This window comes from Thermobia domestica, chromosome 17, assembly GCF_964235325.1.
Source record: "Thermobia domestica chromosome 17, izTheDome1.hap1.1, whole genome shotgun sequence".
Lineage (NCBI taxonomy): Eukaryota > Metazoa > Arthropoda > Insecta > Zygentoma > Lepismatidae > Thermobia > Thermobia domestica.
Genome location: NC_137470.1, coordinates 70669215 through 70691371, shown reverse-complemented (window position 1 = coordinate 70691371; position 22157 = coordinate 70669215). Strand labels below are relative to the sequence as shown.

The following is a 22157-nucleotide window of genomic DNA, read 5'->3' as shown; positions in this document are numbered from 1 at the left end:
AGTGAAACCATTATACAGAATTACATATGGACAATTTCAAAGTACTACGGAGTACAGAAGAACTAATTTAGTTCAAGTTAGTTAACAACGACTTTTATTGGTCCAAATTAAAGAAATACAACGACTTAATTTGCATATAAGTAAGAAAAGTGAATAAAGATACGAATTATTTGAGTCCACTTTGGCTCAGACTCATTTATACATAAAGAGATACCAAAGGTACTTCTCATTTCACTAAATGCCTCTCGTGGGGTCTGTATGACCCCCCCCCCCCACACACACACACAAAGTACGGCATTTCGATGTATTTTATCAATAGTAAACATTGAAACGAAACAATATTTAGAATTTTTCTTTGATTGCAATTACATAACAATAATAATAACTACAAAAAATCACAAAACAAACATTTATAAACTTATGCAAAAAAAGTTGCTTTTGTAGTATAATCTTTTTGAGTAAAGAATGGGGAATTTAGGTCTGAATATAATACGAATAATATATGAGAGTGAAACGCGATAACCCACAAATGTGTGTTCATCAATATTTTACAAACACTAACACTTTTAAGAACATTTTTCGTTTTTTGGTTTAAACCACTTGGTTTTTTTGAAAAAAAAACAGCTGGTTCAAACCGTGGTTTAAACCACCTTGATTTAAACCAGCCAACCCTGCGGAAGAGTAATGTGATTTTCTTTCATGGAATTCACTGATATAGTCACTGATAATTAGAATCCCATAAAATGTAAATGAGATTTCTTTCTTCAACAACATTTAATTTAAATTGTTATTTGTTATAGACTACTGTATGTGCTAGCTGAAATTCTCTTTCTCGCATGGGGAGAACAGCTTGATGCCAAATATTTGAATCTCCTTCCCCCCTCCCAGAATATTTATTCTAATGATAAAAATATAGAAGATACTCTACTGTTGACATAAATATGAAACATTCTAGCCCCACAGAATACATCTTTAATGAAATTGATATGACTAAAAAACCCAGCTTAAAGTGGGTAGTGACTGTCATCTTCCAAAAGTCATTTTAAACAGATCATACGCTTTCCTGATTCCGAAAACTATGAATTCAACACAAATCTTAAAAGTCATTTTTGACATTTTATTTTTCCTCTCTCCCTCGCCCTCTACTGATGAGGATAAAATTGGACTTAAATGACATTAGGAGCGTCATTATTCATTTCAGCGAACCCGAAAACTATGAACTGCACACTAATATCAACCGTTTTACATTATTTTTTACCTGTCATTCTTTCCATCTTCCATCCCTTGGGGTGTCTTACTCCCACAGTATCTTTTCTAGAGGGAAAGTCATATGTTTACCAAGTATGGTTCAATTTGCTCGACATGTTCCGGAGTTAAGCTGGAATATACATACATGCACATACCTCCAAATACATATAGATGTACGAGCAGCGCCTTCGGCGTGTCCCCTGTAAATCGAAATGAAATCTTTGAGTTTTACGTCCCACGGTCATGCCGATGAGGCTAAAGGAGACGTGATGATGAGTGATGAATGAAATGGTGGAATGAAGAAAGTGGGAGGAAACGGGAGAACCCCGAGAAAACCCACGCACACGGTGTTTGTCCACCACAGTTCACTTGGCGGGGGCTGGGATCGAACCCGAGACCCCATGCACCGGAGGTGAACGCTCTACCACTGAACCACCGCGGCCCCCCCTGTAAATTCTCAATCCAGCCGACATGCCCATTCATGCCTAAACTTAGGATTAAATGTCATTTGCCATTGTAACCCAAGAGACTGACGAACCCAAACTATGTATTCAACACTAATCTCATTCATTTGAAACATTTTATTTTTGACCCTTTCCCATCCTCCATGCCGATGAGGGCTGAACTTGAACTTTAACGCTATCAGGGGTTAATTATTAATCTCAGCGACATCGGGAAGTATGGATTTGACAGTAATATTGGTCGTTTTCAATTATTTTTACATGTCAACCCCTTTTCACTACTCTAGGGGTGAAAATGGAAGTTAAATGTTGACTTCAGTGGTGTAGGGAGTGACGCCAATCAACTTAGGGACTACGAGAACTGTGAATACGATACTAATATCGGTAGTTCTTTTGTTATTTTTTCAGTACACCATTAGATCCTCGAGGCTAATAATGTGGACTGAACTTGGAATTAAACTGAATCAGGAATGTCATTATTCGTCTCAGCGACCCCAAACACTTGGATTCTACACTAATATCATTCGTTTGCGATCGTTTTACATGTTACCCTTTACTCTCCTTAGATGTGCTAGGGGGGTCTTACCCATACTGGAAACCGAACTTCAACTTAAAGGTAATCGGAATTGCCAACAATCAACTTAGTGACCCCGAAAACTATGGATTCGACACTATTATCCGTCATTTTCAATTATTTTTACGTGTCATAATTCTCCCTCCCCTCAGGGTACTAATGTCGTCTGAACTTAAATGGCATCTGGAATGTCACTCTTTATCTCAGCGACCCGAAACGTATGAATTTGACACTAATATCGATTGTTTATTATCAGTTTTATGTCTGTCCCTCCCACTCTTCTTAGAAGTGCTAAAGGGGGTTGCCCTCACTGCTCTTCGGGGATGAACTTGGAATTAAAGGGGATCAAGACTTTCAACAATTAATTGAAGGGTGTGAAGCAAGAACATGGTAACCCACAAAATTTCAGTTGCTGAGTTACGCAGCACCAGATAGAGAGCAACGCATACCGCTTCGTTTAAATCTTGTCCGTTTAATCGTTTATGTATAGTCTTATGTGAAAAATCAGTTTCCGACTTTGAAAATAAATTGTGCAGCAGAAAACCTGTAATTTCTTACAATAGTAAAATTATCGGTTACCAAGTTCTTGCTTCATACCTTTCAATTTGTCGATGCTGAAAACTAATGAATCAACACTAGTATCCGTCATTTTCGATATTTTCACATTTCAGAATTCATCCTTCCCCCACCGGGTCCTAATAGGAGCTTATTGGGAGTGTCATTATTTATCTAAGTAACCCTGCAAACTAGGTTTTTCACTAATATTAGTTGTTTTCAGTCATTGTTATGTTCCCCTCCCCTCTCCCTAGAAGTGATACTGATAGGGGGAGTCTTACCCAAGCTGGAAGCTAACCCTGGACTTAAAGCGCAGCAAAACTGTCACCAATCAACTAAGGGACTCCAGAGACTATGAATTCGACAATAATATCTGTAATTTGCAATTATTTTTCATGTCACCGTCCCTCCCTGAGGAGTATTAGTGGATTCTGAATTTGGATTTAAACGGCATCAAAAGTTTCAAGTGTTTATCTCAGTGACCCCGAAAAGTATGGATTTGACAGTAATGCGTACCTTTTCCGATCATTTTTATGACAACGCTTCTACTGTTAGGTGTGCTAGCACGTCTTACCCTCTCTTTGGAATTGAACTTGGACTTGAAAGACCATCAGAATTGTCACAAATTAGCTTATGGACCACGAAAAGTAAAAACTTGACACTAATATGGGTCGGGTCTGTTTCGATCATTTTATATGTCCTCCTCCCACTCTTTAAATGCGTGATACGGTTGTCTTACCCCAACAGTACTCTTTTCCAGATTATAAGTAATATGTGTACCAAGTTTTGTTAAAATTGCTCCAGGCGATCTAAAGTTAGGCCGGAACATACACATATACATACATACACACACACACACACACACATATATATATATATATATATATATATATATATATAGAGAGAGAGAGAGAGAGAGAGAGAGAGAGAGAGAGAGCGAGAGAGAGAGAGAGAGAGAGAGAGAGAGAGAGAGAGAGAGAGAGAGAGAAAATCAAAAAAAGGACTCCTATTGATTTATTCATTTAGTTTACAGACATGGTTTTGATGTCATTTTATAGCAAAATACATCAAGTTTTGTCTCACGTAGTACACTAGTTCAGAAACGAGCCATTCCAAGCCCTAGCGGCAGTTGCAGCAAAGATGGCTGCCTTTACTATTTCCGGGCGTGCTAGCTGTCTGTTTTGGTTTGAAAAATCCAAGTCTGCTATAATTGTGCAACGTAATTTTCGTACAAAGTATGACATAAAGATCCTCCCATTAGGCCTCCCATTAGGCCTACTCAGTAGCATAAGTGTTTCATTGAAACTAGATGTTCGGTATGACACAACAAATCTTCAGGTTGTCCCCATTCGTCTGAAGACGTCGTAGAGCAAGTGAGACAAAGCTTTGTGAACAGTCCTACAAAATCAACCCAACGTGCTTGTTGACAGCAGGGCGTCCGATACATGAGAGTTTGGCGTGTTGAGAAAACAGTTGCATCTTACAAATTACAAATGATGCAAGAATTAAAAGACAATGATAGAATTGCTCGTAAGGAAATCGACTTCAGATGGGATATTGGCCGCATCACCAACGGAAGGCACATTAAACCTCTTTAGGTATAAGGTAAAAAACTTGATGTATTTTGCTGCAAAATTACACCAAAACCATGTCTGTAACCTAAATAAATAAATCAATATAATTTTTAAAGTTCTAAATTCCTTTTTGATACACTATATATATATATATATATATATATATATATATATATATATATATATATATATATATATATATATATATATATAAGGGTTGGATTTTTAGTAATGGTAACAACGGCATATCTTGAGAAGTAGAGTACTTACAAGGTTCGAAGTTTTACAGGCCACCAGCATTGTGAATCACGCGTTCCCAGTGATGTGGAACACTCTGGATGCCGTTGGCAGTGCCTAAACTCTGGATAGTGCAGGTGGAGCGATCTGTCGCCCGGAGGAAATCATCAACTGTGCGGAAGCGTGTCCCACGAAGTGGTTCCTTCATCTTGGTGAAGAGGTTGTTATAGCAAGGACTTAAATCTATAGAATACGGAGGTGATACAGCACTTTCCAGCCCAAACAATGCATCAAATCAGTGAACCCACCTGCTGAATGTGCCCTTGCATTATCATGCAGAATGATGGGTGGGTTCGTCAGGAAGTGGCGTCGTTTTCGTCTTACAGCTGCTCGCAGATTGTTTTGCAAAATATTGCAGTAGTACTCTGCACTAACGGTGTGTCCTTGGGGGACGGTATGGTTTATGGTTACACCATCCCAGTCGTATGCAATGATGAGTATAGCTTTCACATTGGTTGAGGTAGAATATTCCGAACTGATGTTTTTCTCGGTGACCCAAGATGACGCAACCCGTTTGATTGCCGTTTCAGCTGTGGTTAATACGCTCTGGCCCAGGTCTCATCAATAGCAATGATCCGCCGTAAGAAGGCCTAACCTTCACCTGGATGCCGCTCCAAGTGTGTTCGAGCGGCATCATATCGCAGCCACTTGTGTTGTTCAGTGAGATCATGTGGAACCCACCTTGAGCTGATTTTACGCAATCCCAGGTTCATCATCAGAATTTTCAGCACAGTCGAATGCGCTAGTCTTGTATCGTTGGCCAATTGACGAATCGTGACCTTCCGATCCGCTAGTACTAACGCGTTCACGTTCTGCACATCTTCACTTACAGGAGGATGGCCGGAGCAAGGGATGTCAGTCATTAAAGGCTTTGACCCACTTTGCTACTGTACGGTATGGTAATGCACTTGCACTGCAAACATATTGTAATACTTCGTAGCACTGTTTTGCATTCCTACCTCTAGTGCATTCAATTTTCAACCAACTCTGATCTTGCTTCTTAAACATGACTGTATTCCGCGAGCACTGACGCAGCGTGACTGTAGTTCCCATGCACTCAGTCAAAACTGCCTTCTAAATGCTGGCGCTGCGCGCGCATGGAGGGGTAGGCAGATAAGTTCGTTTGCTCTGAGGGAGGGTCGGCATCTAACCTACTGCTGGTATGAATTATAATGCATTGCTTTGTTCCCGAGTATATGTGTAGCAATGTTGCCATTACTGAAAATGTATTCATTATATATATATATATATATATATATATATATATATATATATATATATATATATACAGGGTGTTTCAAAACAACACCGACCACGTTTGAGAGGTGATTCTTGACAACAAGATAAGACAAAAAGTTTAGACCATCCTGGGTGCACAAATGCTTCCTTTCGGAGTTATAGGCTGCAGAAAACTTGAAAAAATGAATTTTAAAGATCCATAGCTCCAAACTATGGAACCTACCGTAGTCGGGTCAAGACTTCACTTAGGATGTGCCCTATCCAAATATCCAAGTTTCAGAATCCTGAAGTACTTCCGCAACAATTTTTATAGAGGTAGCTGGAGAGTACTTCAAATTATATGCTCGTATTCAAACTCCCTCTATAAAAATTGCTTCGAGAGTATCTTAGGATTCTGAAACATGGATTTTTGGATAGTGCACCTACTAGTTCGTAAGTGAAGTCTTGACCCGACTACAATAGGTCCCATAGTTTTTGAGCTATGGACGTCTCAAGTTCATTTTTTTCATGTTTTTGGAAGCCTATAATTCTGAAAAGCATTTGTGCATCCAGGATGGTCTATACTTTTTGTCTTATCTTGGTGTCAGGAATCACCTCCCAAACGTTGTCGGTGTTGTTTTGAAACATCCTATATATATATATATATATATATATATATATATATATATATATATATATATATGGATCGAATTGATAACCTCCTCCTTTTTTGTAGTGAATTAAGAAGCATTCGAGGAGAACGACGAGCAATGTGACTTGTATTTCCGCTAGAATTATGAGCAAAACTAAAGAAGAACTATAAAATTGCAAATATGGTCAGTGATTTCAATATTTAAAAAAGAAGTTAATATTTACGATTTCTTGTAAGAATGGTAAAAATGCGGCATTTTGTCACAACTGCTGATCTTTATTGATGACTTACTAACTAACTAACTAACTCTATGGCCTATGGAACCCGGAGGTTCAGTGCCGCGTTCACAAAAGCTCTCCACTGACTTCTATCCTTAGCTAATTGGATCCAGTTTCTACTTTGTATTCCTATCTCTGCGAGATCCATCTTAATATTATCCTCCCATCTGCGCCTAGGTCTTCCTAATGGTCGTTTTCCTATGGGTCTACAGTCAAGACTTTGAAAGCGTTTCTACTTTCTTCCATTCTAGCTACATGACCTGCCCACCTAAGCCTCCTAGACTTGACGACCCTAACAATGTTGGGTAAACCGTATAAACTATGTAGTTCCTCGTTATGAAGCTTCCGCCATTCCCCATTCTCGTTCCTCTTGGGTCCGAATATTCTTCTCAGGATCTTATTCTCAAATACTTTCAGTCTATGTTCTTCCCTCAGAGTAAGCGACCATGTTTCGCAACCATACAGAACAACAGGCATGATTATCGTTTTATATATTTTAAGCTTCAAATTCCTCGACAGAATTCGCGACGACAAGAGGTTTTGAACCGAATAGTAACACGAATTCCCTGCTTTAGTCGACATTTAATTTCTTCGTGAATATGATTTTCGTCTGTTAATATTGATCCTAAATATTTGAAAGTATCCACTTTATCAAAAGTATTATTTAATATTTTAACGCCTCCACAATTTGCCGTATTACGGTCCCGACGCACTTCCATGTATTTAGTTTTCTCTGCATTTACTTCTAAACCCATGTCCCTGCAAGCGTTTAATAATATCTCTGCATTTATTTATACTGTTCTCCTATCATCCCCTATTAAATTTACATCATCAGCATATGCCATAACCTGGTGAATGCCGTTCAACTCTAGGTCCTGGTTGCTATCTTTGATTTTCCTTATGGCGTATTCCAGCACAAAGTTAAATAATAATGGCGACAACGCATCTCCTTGTTTCAGGCCATTTTCGACGTGGAAGCTCGTGGACAAAAATTTTCCTACCCGGACTTTACTTTGGGATTCACTTAAACATATCTTAATTAATCTAATTAGCTTTCTCGGTATTCCAAGCTCTGTAAGAACGTTGTATAATGTTTCTCTCCTAACCGAGTCGTAAGCCTTTCTAAAATCAATAAATAGTTGATGTACCGGGGTATTGTATTCCCACTTCTTTTCGAGTATTTGGCGAATGGTAAATATTTGGTCGATAGTTGATCGATTTCGTCTAAATCCGCACTGATAATCTCCAATAATTTCATCTGCGTATGGGGTCAATCTTGCTAACAGAATATTTGAAAGGATTTTATAGGATGTTGACAGAAGAGAAATGCCTCGATAATTATTACAGTCAGTTTTGACGCCTTTCTTGTGAATTGGAACAATGATTGACTCTTTCCACTCTTGTGGCAATTCTTCCTTGTTCCAGATAAGGATAATGAGTTTGTGTATCTTGTTCCACAATTTTTCGCCTCCAGCTAAAATTAACTCAGTCGGAATTTCATCTACACCCGGAGATTTGTGTTTCTTTAATTTCTTTATAGCGGCTTCCACTTCTATTCGATTGGGTTCTGGAATATACGGTTCTGCGGTGTGTATCTCCTTTTCTCCACGCACATTAGTTTTTGGCTGCGTGTTCAGCAAATCGTCAAAGAAATCTTTCCATCTATTTAAGAGGCTATCCGTATCAGATGATGACGGCTTTATTGATGACTTAGCTTTATTGATGACTTAGCTACAAAAAGTCTCGAATTTGATGATACAGCATTCCCTTCAATTTGGTTTGCCATATTACGTAAAGAAGCCATTTCGGTGAGGTTTATGATTTTAGGAAAAGTCATCTCGTGTTTTTGTTGTGCAGATGGTTATGTATATGGATGAAAGATAATACCACAAAGTTTGAAAACGTAATTTATAAGTTACAATGTAGAAAAAAATGATTTTGTGCTTTAGTCAATGCAGACAATATTAAAATTATCCTCCATTCACCTGACTTCAATGATATATTTTTCTCGATTCCTGTCAGTTTGGCAAGTACTTTTACGCCGTCTTAGCGGAAATACGACAAATTTCATGGTTTAGAAATATATAAATGTGCTAAAGTTGATTGTACTATGGTTACAATCAGTGATGATTTCAGAAGATTTCCATCCGAGAGAGGCAAATTTGAATAAACGTGGAATGAAACTAATACTGCAAAAATTTATGTAATTTAGGTGAAGCACAATCATAGAAATACGCAGGGAATTCCACCGGGACCAATTATTTTAATCAGTTTTTACAACCTTTGGAGACAATATTTACAGTCCAATATCACTGTATTTCTTGTTAGCTAACATCCCCACAGCAGAACAACAGGCGACAGTGCGGCAATGTCGCAGCAAGAAAATGTGGGCTGCAGAAAGATTGGCTAACCTCTAGTCGAAAATTAAGGCGACAGAAGGATTGTCTACTCTGTAAAGAAAAATTACAGTTCCAGAACGATTTTCTTCTTTATAAATAAGATAAGCACAGTTAGAGATCGTTATTAGATATGTAAATGAACACGAAGTATGTAAATAAACCCCAAAAATAAAAAAATACCTTTAAATGCCTTTTGAGTACATATACAGTATATATGTGAGGATTTCTTGATTTGTTACTTATTCAGTTATTATACAGCCCAATAAGCACCCTGTATATTTTTCCATAAATAAAAAGCCTGTAAGAAAAAACGTTTAGAATAATAAAAATTACAAAAACTTTGTTTTGTTTTTGTGTGCTTGAAAGTTAGGTTACAATTTTACTACCCAATTACCAAAGGAAAATGCTTACAGAAAGTTTTTGGGGTTTTTGTAAGCCGTCGCAGAAACTTGAAAAACGTTCTGCTTTGGGGGCTAACATAGTTATTTTCCATTCTGGATTCCTAATCCTCAAAAAGAACAAGAATCCATAAAATATTATCGAGTCGCTGATGATACAGTATTAAAACTGAAGAGCTTAAAACGTTTTTGTCGAAACTAATAATAATAATAATAATAATAATAATAATAATAATAATAATAATAATAATAATAATAATAATAATAATAATAATAATAAATATAATTTACAGTTGATCATAAAATATATTTAAATCTAATCTTACATAGAATTAATAATAAGTGTTTCAACAATCTTTAGAAGATCTTCAGAAAACAATATATTCGTGCACAAGAAATTCACACATTATAAGATAATAAAAGCCAATATTTGGATTAATAGGTTTCTCAGGGCGTATGGACTGATCTCTTCACAGGAATATTTGCACAACGAAATATATTAATAACTAAACAAAAAGTCGAATGATTATGGATCACACTGCAAAGTTAGCATCACCTAGCGTGCACTATAGAGGAGCTATTATGAGATGATCTTTGAAGTTTCTTTCCACATGCGGAGGGAAAATTCATCTCTTACTTTGGTGCTAACGTTATTAGCCACGGTCACTTATTTTACACCATTAAGAAAAGTGCCATTATAGATGAACTGAAAAAGCCTTGACAAACGTCAGCAGTGGCATCTCCGCTGCAGTCTGTCAGAGACCTTCGCTTGCTGGCACCTTTATAACTTCATGGCGAAAAATAATACAAAAAATTGGTACTAAAATTAATTTCCTTCATTTTTCCTTTCCTGTCGCTTAAATTTAAGATAGATACAAAAGGAGAGTTTCGCAATTGCAAAACTTACTTCATAGATGAGACATCATTGAGTGAGGTTTATGAAATTAGGTGCGAATACGAAAATACATACCTTGGTATGACGCAAACCTATATTAGTACAAGGATCAAAGAATTCATTAGAGATTCCAAGGAATAAAACGAAGTAGCCTTTGGACTTTCTAAATATCTAAAAATTTCAAAACATAATATTCAAGATATTTCAATTTTGCACCACTTCCGTGGATAGTAGAAGAAAGCATATTTGACGATTTTTATCTGACGACGAAAAGGCCAATACTCAATCAACCTGGTAGATACTCAGCAACTGATATCACTCTTTAGCTGGTCAAATCCACTCTCTCAACTTCCCTGGAGCTTTGAGAGGAACCGAACCCAGAGCCTTTACCTTGCTTGGAGCTCTAGGCCTCCTTTCCTGATCACTTAGTTTGCTCGGAACTTTGTGAGACTCCTAATCTCAGCCACCTTGTTTGCGTGGAGCTTTGTGGCTTTTTAAGCCGCCCCTGTTTTTGTGGAGGATAGGGGACCCTAAATCCACCCCACTTAGCTTGCTTGAAGCTCTGTGGAGATCATTCCCTTGGCTGCTTGGTCCTTGGGATGCCTATGCCCTACCTAAAGAAGCACTTTGCGATATATATAAGATGCCAGAGTGTAAATAAATTGGGTGACTGTTCTTAAGAAGTTCCGAAAAGGACAATCAATAAGAGTAGCATAAAATGTTTTAATTAGCGGATTTTCTAAATTCTGCATTATTATTAATGCTTAACGGAAAATAGTTTGTTCATAGATGAGACGTATATCAGTGAATAGGTCAAATTGAGCGGAACAAAATGATATACGTCAGTGTAAAAGCTTGTGCGTAGTTTTTGAGAAAATGCAGAAAAAAAGAACTAATTTTAAATTTAAAGATTGATGATGTACAAGGACCATGTTACATACTAAGGTGAAATTGATACTGAAATGTACCCTCATTAAGCTCTTCATTAGAACAGGAGATATAGCCTAAAATTTTCATTAACATAAATTTTAATTTTTGTATAACCAAAATTTGTCCAAAGGTAAATACATTACTCGATACATTACATCGAACTGAAGACAACATCCATGAGTAGGCGTGTCAGACGTCCCGATTTTCAGTAGGGATGGCCACATTTTCCGGAAAACGAAAGACGGAAAATTCTCCGGAAAAGCGGAAGACGGAAAATTTTGTGAAACATGGAAACTGGAAATTTTCTGGAAAAGCGGAAGACAAAAAATTTTCTGGAAAATGGAAACTGAAAATTTTCCGGAAAAGCGGAAGACAGAAAATTTTCTGGAAAATGGAAACTAAAAAATTCCGGAAAAGCGGAAGACAAAAAATTTCTAAATAAGCAGAAGACGGAAAATTTTCTGGAAAATGGAAAATGTAAATTTTCCGAATGTAAATTTTCCGAAAAGCGGAAAACGGAAATGTGATTTCTGGAATCGAAAAACTATTTTTTCGGAAATGGCCATCCCTAGTTTTAAGGGGTTTGTCCCGGCGTTCCGGTCGGTTTCATGTTTAGTCCCGGTCAGACGGCGAAATTTAGTTTGTAGTAGCAATGTTATTTAACAACTTCTAGCGCTTTTTCCATTGTAGTCTAGTGATATTTTAAATCGACGATCTGGCAACCTTTCTAAGTTCTACGAGTTTGTATCTAGTCGTACACCAAATCGTCGTGTTGTGTATGTAAAACTGATTTCTGTATTATTATTATTATTATTATTATTATTATTATTATTATTATTATTATTATTATTATTATTATACTGTCTTTGAGCATACTAATATTTATGTAGTATATATATATTTGAATTCTTATTGGTGCGTAAGAATAAATCTTATATTACAATTTTGATAAAAGTGCACTATAAATTTTCATTTTGTTTGTGTCTTGTTGAAAATTTACCACGAGAATTTTGATAAAATATTGGTATTGACAATGTCCCGGTTTGAAGCTTCAGAAACCTGGCAAGTCTATGCATGAGGGCAAAGGAGTGAACTTTTATGGCTCAAAAGAGTATATCCTTTGTCGCATTAATAATTGACAGTTTTTATAAGTAATTGTCATTTATTTCTGTATTATATATGTGGCAAAATACACCGTTAACTATGAGATTACTAATGGTGACACCAGAGCCGGCCCTAGGCAATTAGCCGCCCCGTGTAATGGCATCATTCGCCGCTTCCCCTTTCTCCAGGAAAAACAGATCTTAAAAGCCGCGATCTTAAGTATGTTACCCCATCATGAACAATGAAGGGAAGGGAAAGTGCATTCGTACTCAAAGACTTAAACACTACAAATACAATCTCGTTGTGTCTGTTTTTTTTTTCCTTCTTTAAATAATAACCTATTATGTTAGTGAAATATTGCTATTACAGAACATATTATGAAAGGGATGGATATATTTTCCTCCCTTTCACAATATTTGTATCAAATGTGTTATGAAACATAGTGACACTGCTCACAATCACTTCACACACTTTCAGCACAAACAATTCGTCAATAAATTATTTTGCCTATTTCAATTATCCACTTCCACATATCTGTGACAGCAATCCTGAAACAAAGGAATGGAAATAACATGTATCAATGTAGCCAATATAAATTTAGAAACATCCATACTGACTAACAAGAATAATGACTTGTATTGAGTACTGTTCGGAAACGTAATACCTCTCTAAATAACTCGAAAGGTGGATAATTGTGTAAATTCAAATGAATACATCAAGAGACAAATGAAATTGAATATAAATTCCTTTGATGCTGCAGGTAAATAATTCCAGGCAAATAGTTATCGATCTGAACTCAGATATTCACATGGTCAATATCGTGCAATGCTTGGTTTATGTTGAATTTTGAATCGGATCCCATTGAGTGACCAAAATACAACTTTGTGGTGTTTTAGTACACATATGGGACTACAATATGAACAATTTTGAACAAAACCAGAGGGACATTTCTATGCGAAATTCAAAATTCAAATTTGAATTTGAATTTTTGAAGTGTTATTTTTTATTTTACAGGTTTTTTCAATATAGTACAACTTGTAGAGCAATCTGAACTTTCCAATGGTGTTTGTTTTACGTCTCTAGTGCACGTATTAACCATTTATGACAATTTTTAATAATCAATGTAACTGAAAAAATGCAATTTTTTGACATTTTTGAACACCCTGTATGGAGACACTTTCAGGGGGAGAGGTAATATTTGTGATTTTTTCATCTCCTACTGTAATAAAGCTGTACACCAATTTCTGCAAAAATATGAGATGGTCAAGTCTGATGACTTGTTGATTTAACATGGAATGTCCCAAGTAGAAATGCTTTCAAAGCCTTGACTGGGAGACCAATCGGAAAACGACCATTAGGAAGACCTAGGCGCAGATGGGACGACCATATTAAGATGGATGTCGCAGAGAGAGGACTACAAAGTAGAAATTGGATCCAGTTGGCTAAGGATAGAAGTCAGTAGAGAGCTTTTGTGAATGCGGTATTGAACCTCCGGGTTTCATAAGCCATAGAGTTAGTTAGTTAGTAAGTTATGACAGATTTTGCCACCTGTGTAAATGCACGTGTTGCACATTTATGGTAGAACCGGCCCTGGATGATATTCAGACACACTAAAAATTTAGTGTTAAAATGAAAGTAAGTCAATACTATTGGAAAACCGTAAAATAAGTATAGGTCTACTCTATAGACTCAGTTACGTCAATTATCTTCCAAGTTTTGACTTCGTTACACAGAGCACATAATCTAATAAATCACAATTATAAAATATGTTAGAAGTTGGAACATGTAAAAAAAAAATAATAATAACAATCGTTACTGCTGAAAGAAGAAGAACCGCGTATTTTTTTTTTTAATTATGATGTTTATCCAGACATGTCTTAAGGAAACATGGAGCTCAGTGTGAAAAATTATTGATAGGCGTTCATTTTGTTCTTTAGGTGACTATAAGATCGATTTGGTTCGAGAGGGAGCAACTAAATTTTATCCTCTGGTTTTACGTTAATGATTTTGAACTTACAATTGCCTTACACTTTTCTTTTCACATTTATCATGTTTCTTTGTGTGTATTTGTGATTTGTGAAATACCTCAGGCTTTCCAATGCTCCTATATTTCCTATTTTTCCTTATATTTGTATCTCTTCCTATAAACTTCTATATTTCCTATATTTTAACGAAACCTCCTATATTTTTGTGGCATTGCTACTTCCACTTGTGATACTAAAATAAAGAAATAAAGTGTGGGTGGTTGGAGCGCCTTTTGTCTCCACAGTAGGATGATAGAATGGAGCGCACAAGATAAAGAATGTCGTGAAAATAATCGTTACAGAAGGATTAAACAATTTCTGAAAAACAAATTGTTTGAAGCCAAACTGCATTTTATCATTTGCACATAAGTTATTTTTGATAAATTTCTGTGTTTCTTTCAACGCAAAAACCCGCTAATTCAGTTATTCTACTCACAAGGGGCGAATGCGAACCCTGACAGCTAGATTTCTATGAGAATTGGTACCCTCACTAATTATGGATCTCTAATCATCGTGGTGATAATTGCTTGAAGCGGAAATGACTTATTTACCCGCTACGTATAATACATATACCAAGCAGTGACCGGGTGAGGCTGTGCCTAGTTATACCTCAGAAACCCCAGAAAAAGGTAGAAAATGAAAAATGGATGCAAGTAAACCTATGGGAGCGGGACGTGTGATCAAGAACACGGCAGTAGTGTCACACAAACAGTGTTGCCATCCAAATACAAATTTATAATTTTCCGGATAGAATGTATGCTACTTCATGACATTAAAACAATTGGCATAAAGGTGAAAGAAAATAAGCAAAAGATGGATTATCATTGTTGCCAAATAAGGGAGATATGAGACTCTAAAGTTAAGAAATTATGGGGTCCGTACAGAGAAATGAACCATGTACAACAAGAAGACTGCAGAAGGACCAAGTGTACAGTAGATAGTAAACCTACAGCATGTACAGCATCCAGTGACTCACGGGATTGATACAGGATTCACCAAAGAAGGGCACATGGTAGAGTTGTTGTAGAAAGAAGTTCCATGAGACATTATGTGGAAATGTGAACAACAAGTCTTCCTCTAGGGCAGCAACTCCAATGGCGTTTGTGTGGAATCAATATCTCGAACTGTTCCCGGGAACGAACTGTCATAGAGTTGCAACACTGTATAAAATCCTACATGCACAGAAACGAAGGCGGAGCGCCTGAAAAGAATGCAGAAAAGCTGTGACACGAAATATAACAAATCTGTGAGAAGAAAGTTCGTCAGAATCGATTCGCAAATATTAATGAACTGTGATAGGTGTCAGTCGAGAGTATAGGAAACCTATAGTTAGACAACGATGTGTGAGATAACAATGAAGCTAGATCACACTGCATTCAGGTTACCAGTAATATACATTTGCAAAATATTCTAATAGAATACACCAATACATACAACAGAAAAGCCACAGATAGTATGGCAAAATACGTACATTTCTCGCCCTAGCCGCACACTCGACATGTCTCATGGAACTTCTTTCTACGGCAACTCTACCATGTTCCTTTTGTGTGTGTGTGTGTGAATATTTTATCAAGCCCGATAGTCACTGGATGCTATGCGTGCTGTGGTTTACTCTCTACTGTACATTTGGTCCTTCTGCAGACTTGTTATTACACATTTGTTCGTTTTATTGTACGAACCCCATAATTTCTCAATTTCAGAGCCTCATATATCTCTTATTTGGCAACACTGATAACCACTTTCTGTGTATTTTCTTTCATGTTTTACGCCAATTATTTTAATGCCTTATAATGCCATAGTTTTATTTGAAAAGCTTTAAGTTTGTATTGGGATGGCAACACTGCTTGGGTAACACTACTACCATGTTCTTGGTCGCGTGTCCCGCTCCCGTATGTCTTGCATACATTTTTCATTTTCTGCGTTTTTTCCGGCGTTTTTGGGTCATAACTTGGCACAGCCTCACCCGGTCACTGCTTGATATATGTATTATACGTACCGGGTAAACAAAGTATTTCCGCACCGAGTGAATATCACCACGATGATTAGCAATCCACGATTAGTCAGGATACCAATTTTCATAAATATCTATCTGTCACGTTTCGCATACGTCCCTTGTCAGAGTTATCAGAGCTAGTCAGAATGCTGTTATTGAGATTTGTGAAGCCAGATGTGTTGGGGGAGAAGGAGGGTATTGATTTATCTGCAGTTGATTTCAAGAACTGCGAATACCATCCGCGGCAACCTGAAGTTGGAGTAAAAGTGAAAACTGTAATAGCTACCTGCTCAAAGCTACAAAAGAGGGGATTCAGCGAGGATGTGAAGGGATTCTACATTTATGTGGTTTCAAAACCGCTTAAGGAATCACCAATATCGAAGCCAATGTTGAATTACCTGCAGTGTTTACATCCACTATTCAGAAAGGATATTACTTATTTATCCCTTGCACGGAATTTGGCAAAAGAAATGAAGCATGTATTTGCAGATTGTAAGAACATCGATGTCTTCATAGACGAGTGGAAAATTTGCGGAGCCATTTATTGGAGATTCTTGGTTTATGAAAAAGAAATGAGTGTGGTGATACTTTCCCGTGTATCAATACTGGACAAGAGTAAGTGATATGAGAAATTTATGTGGAACAATTAAATATCCAATGATATCTAAATTGGTCAAAGCTTGCCTGTTAGTATTTCATGGTAGTGCTGATGTGGAACGTGGTTTCTCAGAGAACAAACACCTTTTAGGAAATGATCAATCCCATCTTGTACACGAGAGTATAAGGGCTCTGAGGACTGTAAAGGATAGAATTAGAATGTATGGAGGAAAAGTTGAAAACCTACCTGTTACAAAGCAATTAATAGATGTTATGCAGAACGCTTGGAGAGACTATAAAGATTACTTAGAAGAGTGCAGATCCAAAGAGGCCGCAGTGGCAAAGATTTTCAGAGAAGAAAGTGCATTGAGAAATGCAAAGCAAGAAGCTACATCAAAGGAAGTTTCAGAGAGTGAATCATCTCTGAAGAAATTAAATGAAATGGACGAAACAGTACAGAAGGAAATGTAAATAGCCACTATACTGATGGAAGATGCGCAGGCAAGAGTTAAAAAGAAAAAAAAATTCTACCTAGTGGATAACTGAAATGTTCCTTTTTCACAGTTTCACGAAACCTCCTATATTTTTTCGTCGTGATTTCCTATATTTTTTTTCATTAGCGTTGGAAAGCCTGATACCCTCTGTTTATTTATTGGTTTGATGAAAGCGTATTCCAAAATTACATACCCTTAAATTCTGAAAATACATACCCTGTAATTCTTAATTACATACCACCTATTCTGAAAATTGATATTGGAAAAGAGAACTGGTTATACATTAAACATTATGAAAGAAAAAACTTCGACTTTCTTTTTTTTCCGTCATTTATCGAAAATTTTTGGTTTTGTGTCATACGCTAGGAAACGTTCTTTCGGCAGGTAGGTAGAACAAGTAGGCAAGTGAATATATAAGATCCAGAAGGCGGTGCAACAAATAAACAAGAATGCCGATGGGAACATTATAAGGATTCTTCATCGCCAAGATGGTAGAATAAAATAAAGTTTTCTGTGTCACCCTCTGTTTCACGTAATTTGTCTTCTATTTCCACTATTTACGATAGTAACCTAAGAATTAATAGCAAGGTAAATTAAGTATATTCGAATTTAAACATATTTTAAATGTGTACTCAAGAGACGTATCTTCTTGCAGAGCAAACAAAGCCCAGTCGAAGAACTTCTGAGACAAGCGGACCAATTAATATCGACACAGAGACCACGAGCTGAAGTCTATGCAGCCATGGCTGAGTCCCTTGGACTTGCATGGAAAGACGTTAATAATCAGTTAGAGCAACGCAAAAATATATTAGATGCTAATGTATCGTACCACAGGTAAGAATATTTTTTTTTTTCGAAATTCGATACTCTATAAAAGTTAATTCGACTGTAATAAAATAAAGCTTCCGCAATAGGGAAACTATTGTATACTGATTATGTCTCGCAAACAATTTAAAGCAACAAGTATTCGCCTTGTTTCTGTGCTTAATCTTTGGTCAAGAGTTTCGCGTGTCTTCCAGGTAATCATTCATTTGAACATATATCATTAATGTCATCGATATCATGCATATTCTCATCAAGAGGTTGAACCCTATTGATTTCTTCTAACCTTCAAAATATTCTTCAGAAGAAACAAGGGTGAGCAGTGTTGCCATCCGTTATAGACTCGTTTCTTTAAATACTTGGTCCCAAAGAGGACAAGATACAGTTTCTCTGTATCAGTGACCGAAGACAGCTCATTCGTTTTATTTTGCATGGGATGACCTTACTCTATCCTCGTATGCGGACACTGTATTTGAACTGTTCAAGCCAATTAATGTGATTATAAATGAAGTTCCATTCATTAACATACAAGGGCTCGGCAGACAGTAGATCTAGGTTTCTAAGCCAAGCATATCACCCATTAGAATGAGATTCACCGCACCTTCAACATCGCTGAGATGAGCATAATCGCCCCAGAGCTCTGTTGTTCTCGTCATCACTAAAGTGCCATTCTTTGGCCGACTAGTAAATAAGACTGGAGCAACAACACACCTCTCCTCAGGTCAAGGAGGGTGGGTGGCCAAAAAGTAGGTATACAGTACCATACTGATCACTCATTGCATTTTATATCATTTCTTATTGTTATCCATCAGGTAAACTTAGTTTTTTTTTATATATTTGTTCTTGATGTGTTTTTACTTACATCTTAAGCTCGGAAGAGCCGAAGCAAATAAACCCATAAACTAGAATGTTATACTTGATCAATGCAGGGATGTATACCTACTTTTGAACCAAAGTGTATAAGTGCGATTGTTATAAATCTAGTTACTGCGATTGTTTTAAGTACTGAAAACATCGGACATTCCACTCTCATCTTCTCATGCCAGTCAAAATCCAAGTAAGTAAACTCCAGTAATGAATTTGTTGCCCCATATTTCTTAAGATTTTCTGCTACAAGCTTGTGATGTGTATATGATTGCTGACTAAAGCCAAAACCGAAATCTTAAAAAAAAATAAAGTTTTCTGTTCTTCATTATTTTCACGGAGACGTTTAGAATTCAATAAACAAGACTTTTGATATTCAATTCGTGTTTATTATATTTGACTTTTGTTCAAACGCACTGCCTGCGTTTGTCTCCAAGTTGTACATTTCTGGTCACTCCAGAAAAATGACTCTAGATTGTTACGAATTCCCTTATTGCTGACTAATTTTCCCTTCATTTTATCACATATAGGGTTGGAAATTGAATGATGTTACTGTATGCATACCTTAATTTCGGTCGCTGTATGGTGCAAGATCAAAACATAAGTACTATACAGGAAAATACTGTAATTTTAAATCGCAAATTTGATACATGATCTGTATAACAAATCTAGAACGATTTAAAAACGAGAGAGATTGAAGTAGTGGCAATACCGTAACTTCAGCAACCAATATTGAAACAGTGTAAGCGAAGATAAAACAGTGATCAACATGTATACGCTCCATAAGGCTTTCAGATGGCATCAAAGTTCCACATAAGTTCTAGGCCGGAAGATTAGAAACAGCTGTGTAATTTTCACAGTCTTGTAATGGTTAAGTTATATGGTCATCATCATACCTGTAAAGTAGCTGTGTCCATTATCTTACGTAAGTTTAGATGGTACCACGTAATCTTTGTAAGTATACAACAACCAGTTTTCTGGGTAACACTAAGCACCCTTTCAGAAACAACATATTAATCGCTATCTCAAACTGTAAACGATGTTTAAAGTTGAGATGGTTTTTCTTACAGTTCAAATAGTCCAGAAGTTTCTTAAGCCATTCCTTTAGTACACTCGATCAGTTGCTGCAAACCTGCATCCGCGGTGCGAATGGTGCTAAAAGAAAGCGTTGTTAATTTTACTAGGGTCTAATATACCTGTACTCGTTTCGCGCTAATAGATCGTTAGTGCTCGCAGAATAGGGAAAACGTGAAAGATGTCGGCCATTCGCACGTGTTTTATGTACGATATCTCGAAATTATACTGAGTGAGTACCAAAAACTATCTCAATAGTCTAGGAGAGGCCGTGCTTGGTGGTTAGTTGACACCAAATATCATCAAAATCATGGGCGCCCGAAGAAAATTTTCTAAGGGATGGGCTTAAATCCATGGTTGCTATATTACGTTTGGTATTTATTTTATTAAGAAAATCTTAAGGAATTTAATACATTTTCGTGAGCCCACCCCTAGAAAATTTTTTTTTCGGTTGCAAATGGAAACCATGATCAAACCTTCGGGCGCCCATGATAAAACCAGTTGTGAGTAGTTTAAAATGCCGTCCGTAGAGTAACTCTTAAAACAGCATTCTGTGTAAATTTATGGGCAAGGTTGTACGTAACTTTGCAACTGGCTCCTGCGTCACCGTGATTTAAATGTATCTATTATCTAACTATTTAGTAAATCACTTTACAAGACATCAATTACACAAAATTAATATATTTCAATGCGTAATTCGTCGTACCTCACATTTCGCCCCCAGAAAGCAGAAAGGTCTTAAGCGCCAAAATGCAAAGGGTCTATGACACATCCATAAGGTGTCTGGCCACAACAACCGATTTTGATGAAACTTGGTAGACTAATAGGACACCTTGCAAAACTCATGTAACTAGCAGGGATTTGTCGAAAAAACTGTAGTTTCTGAGATAAAGTCGATTCATTAAAGATGACATTTGTCGTGATATCTCAAGAACGGATCCACCGAGATCAAGCAAACTTTGCAATCCATAGTAGATACATGATAGCTTTAAAACTAAATTAAAACGAATTGGCTGCACCTGCGCAGAATGCGCAAATAATTGTGCACATGCGCATATTTCGAAAACGTGAAGACCGATATATTTTTCTCTTGCTTAGTTTGAACTACGTGATGAGTATAACATAATGCAAGAAAAAACTAGACTCAAAGGTGAGTGATTTCAAGCAATTGAGGTGAGAAGATTTTGGGGTAGTCTGCCCCCGGACACCCGCCTCTAGTTACACACTCTGTCTGGTTTCTCAGTCATACATTTCCATTACACCTGTGTAGAAGTCATATAGTTAACGTTAATAGTCACCATATTCGGGTCGTAGTGATATTAAGTACTGTAAGTCAGCAACGTTGCACAACAGTAACACAGTATTAAGAAAGCGTAAGGAAGAACTATCAGGCCTATTGTCACGGTCTATTGGAACACGTCAGTGTGATGCAGGCATCTATGCTTCAAAGAAACTTGCAAAATCATAGACCATAGGGTTACCTAAATATAGTTAGTGTGGCTATGAGACGAGACCTTTGGGGTTTTCATATCTCGTCGCGTGAAACAGTCTCGTCACAAAAAGTATAGCCTGTTTCCAATTAGGGTTGGACAAAACCGGTTTTTTATAAAATCCGAAAACCGGTTTCTAGAAAAACCAAAAGCCGAAAAACCGACATTTCGGTTTTCTCCAGAAACCGGCCCGGTTTTCACCAAAAACGGTTCGGT

General features: G+C 36.9%; 1 protein-coding gene across 6 annotated transcripts in view; it reads left to right on the top strand.

Annotated features, from left to right (window-relative positions):
• zormin (spectrin and immunoglobulin domain-containing protein zormin) overlaps window positions 1-22157 on the top strand; it is a 799654-nt gene that overhangs the window by 566737 nt on the left and 210760 nt on the right. For all 6 annotated transcript variants that reach the window (XM_081744925.1, XM_081744924.1, XM_081744928.1 and 3 more), the window contains one exon: window positions 18347-18525. In XM_081744925.1, coding sequence (XP_081601051.1) covers window positions 18347-18525 — 179 coding nt within the window. The remainder of the gene's footprint in view (window positions 1-18346; window positions 18526-22157) is intronic.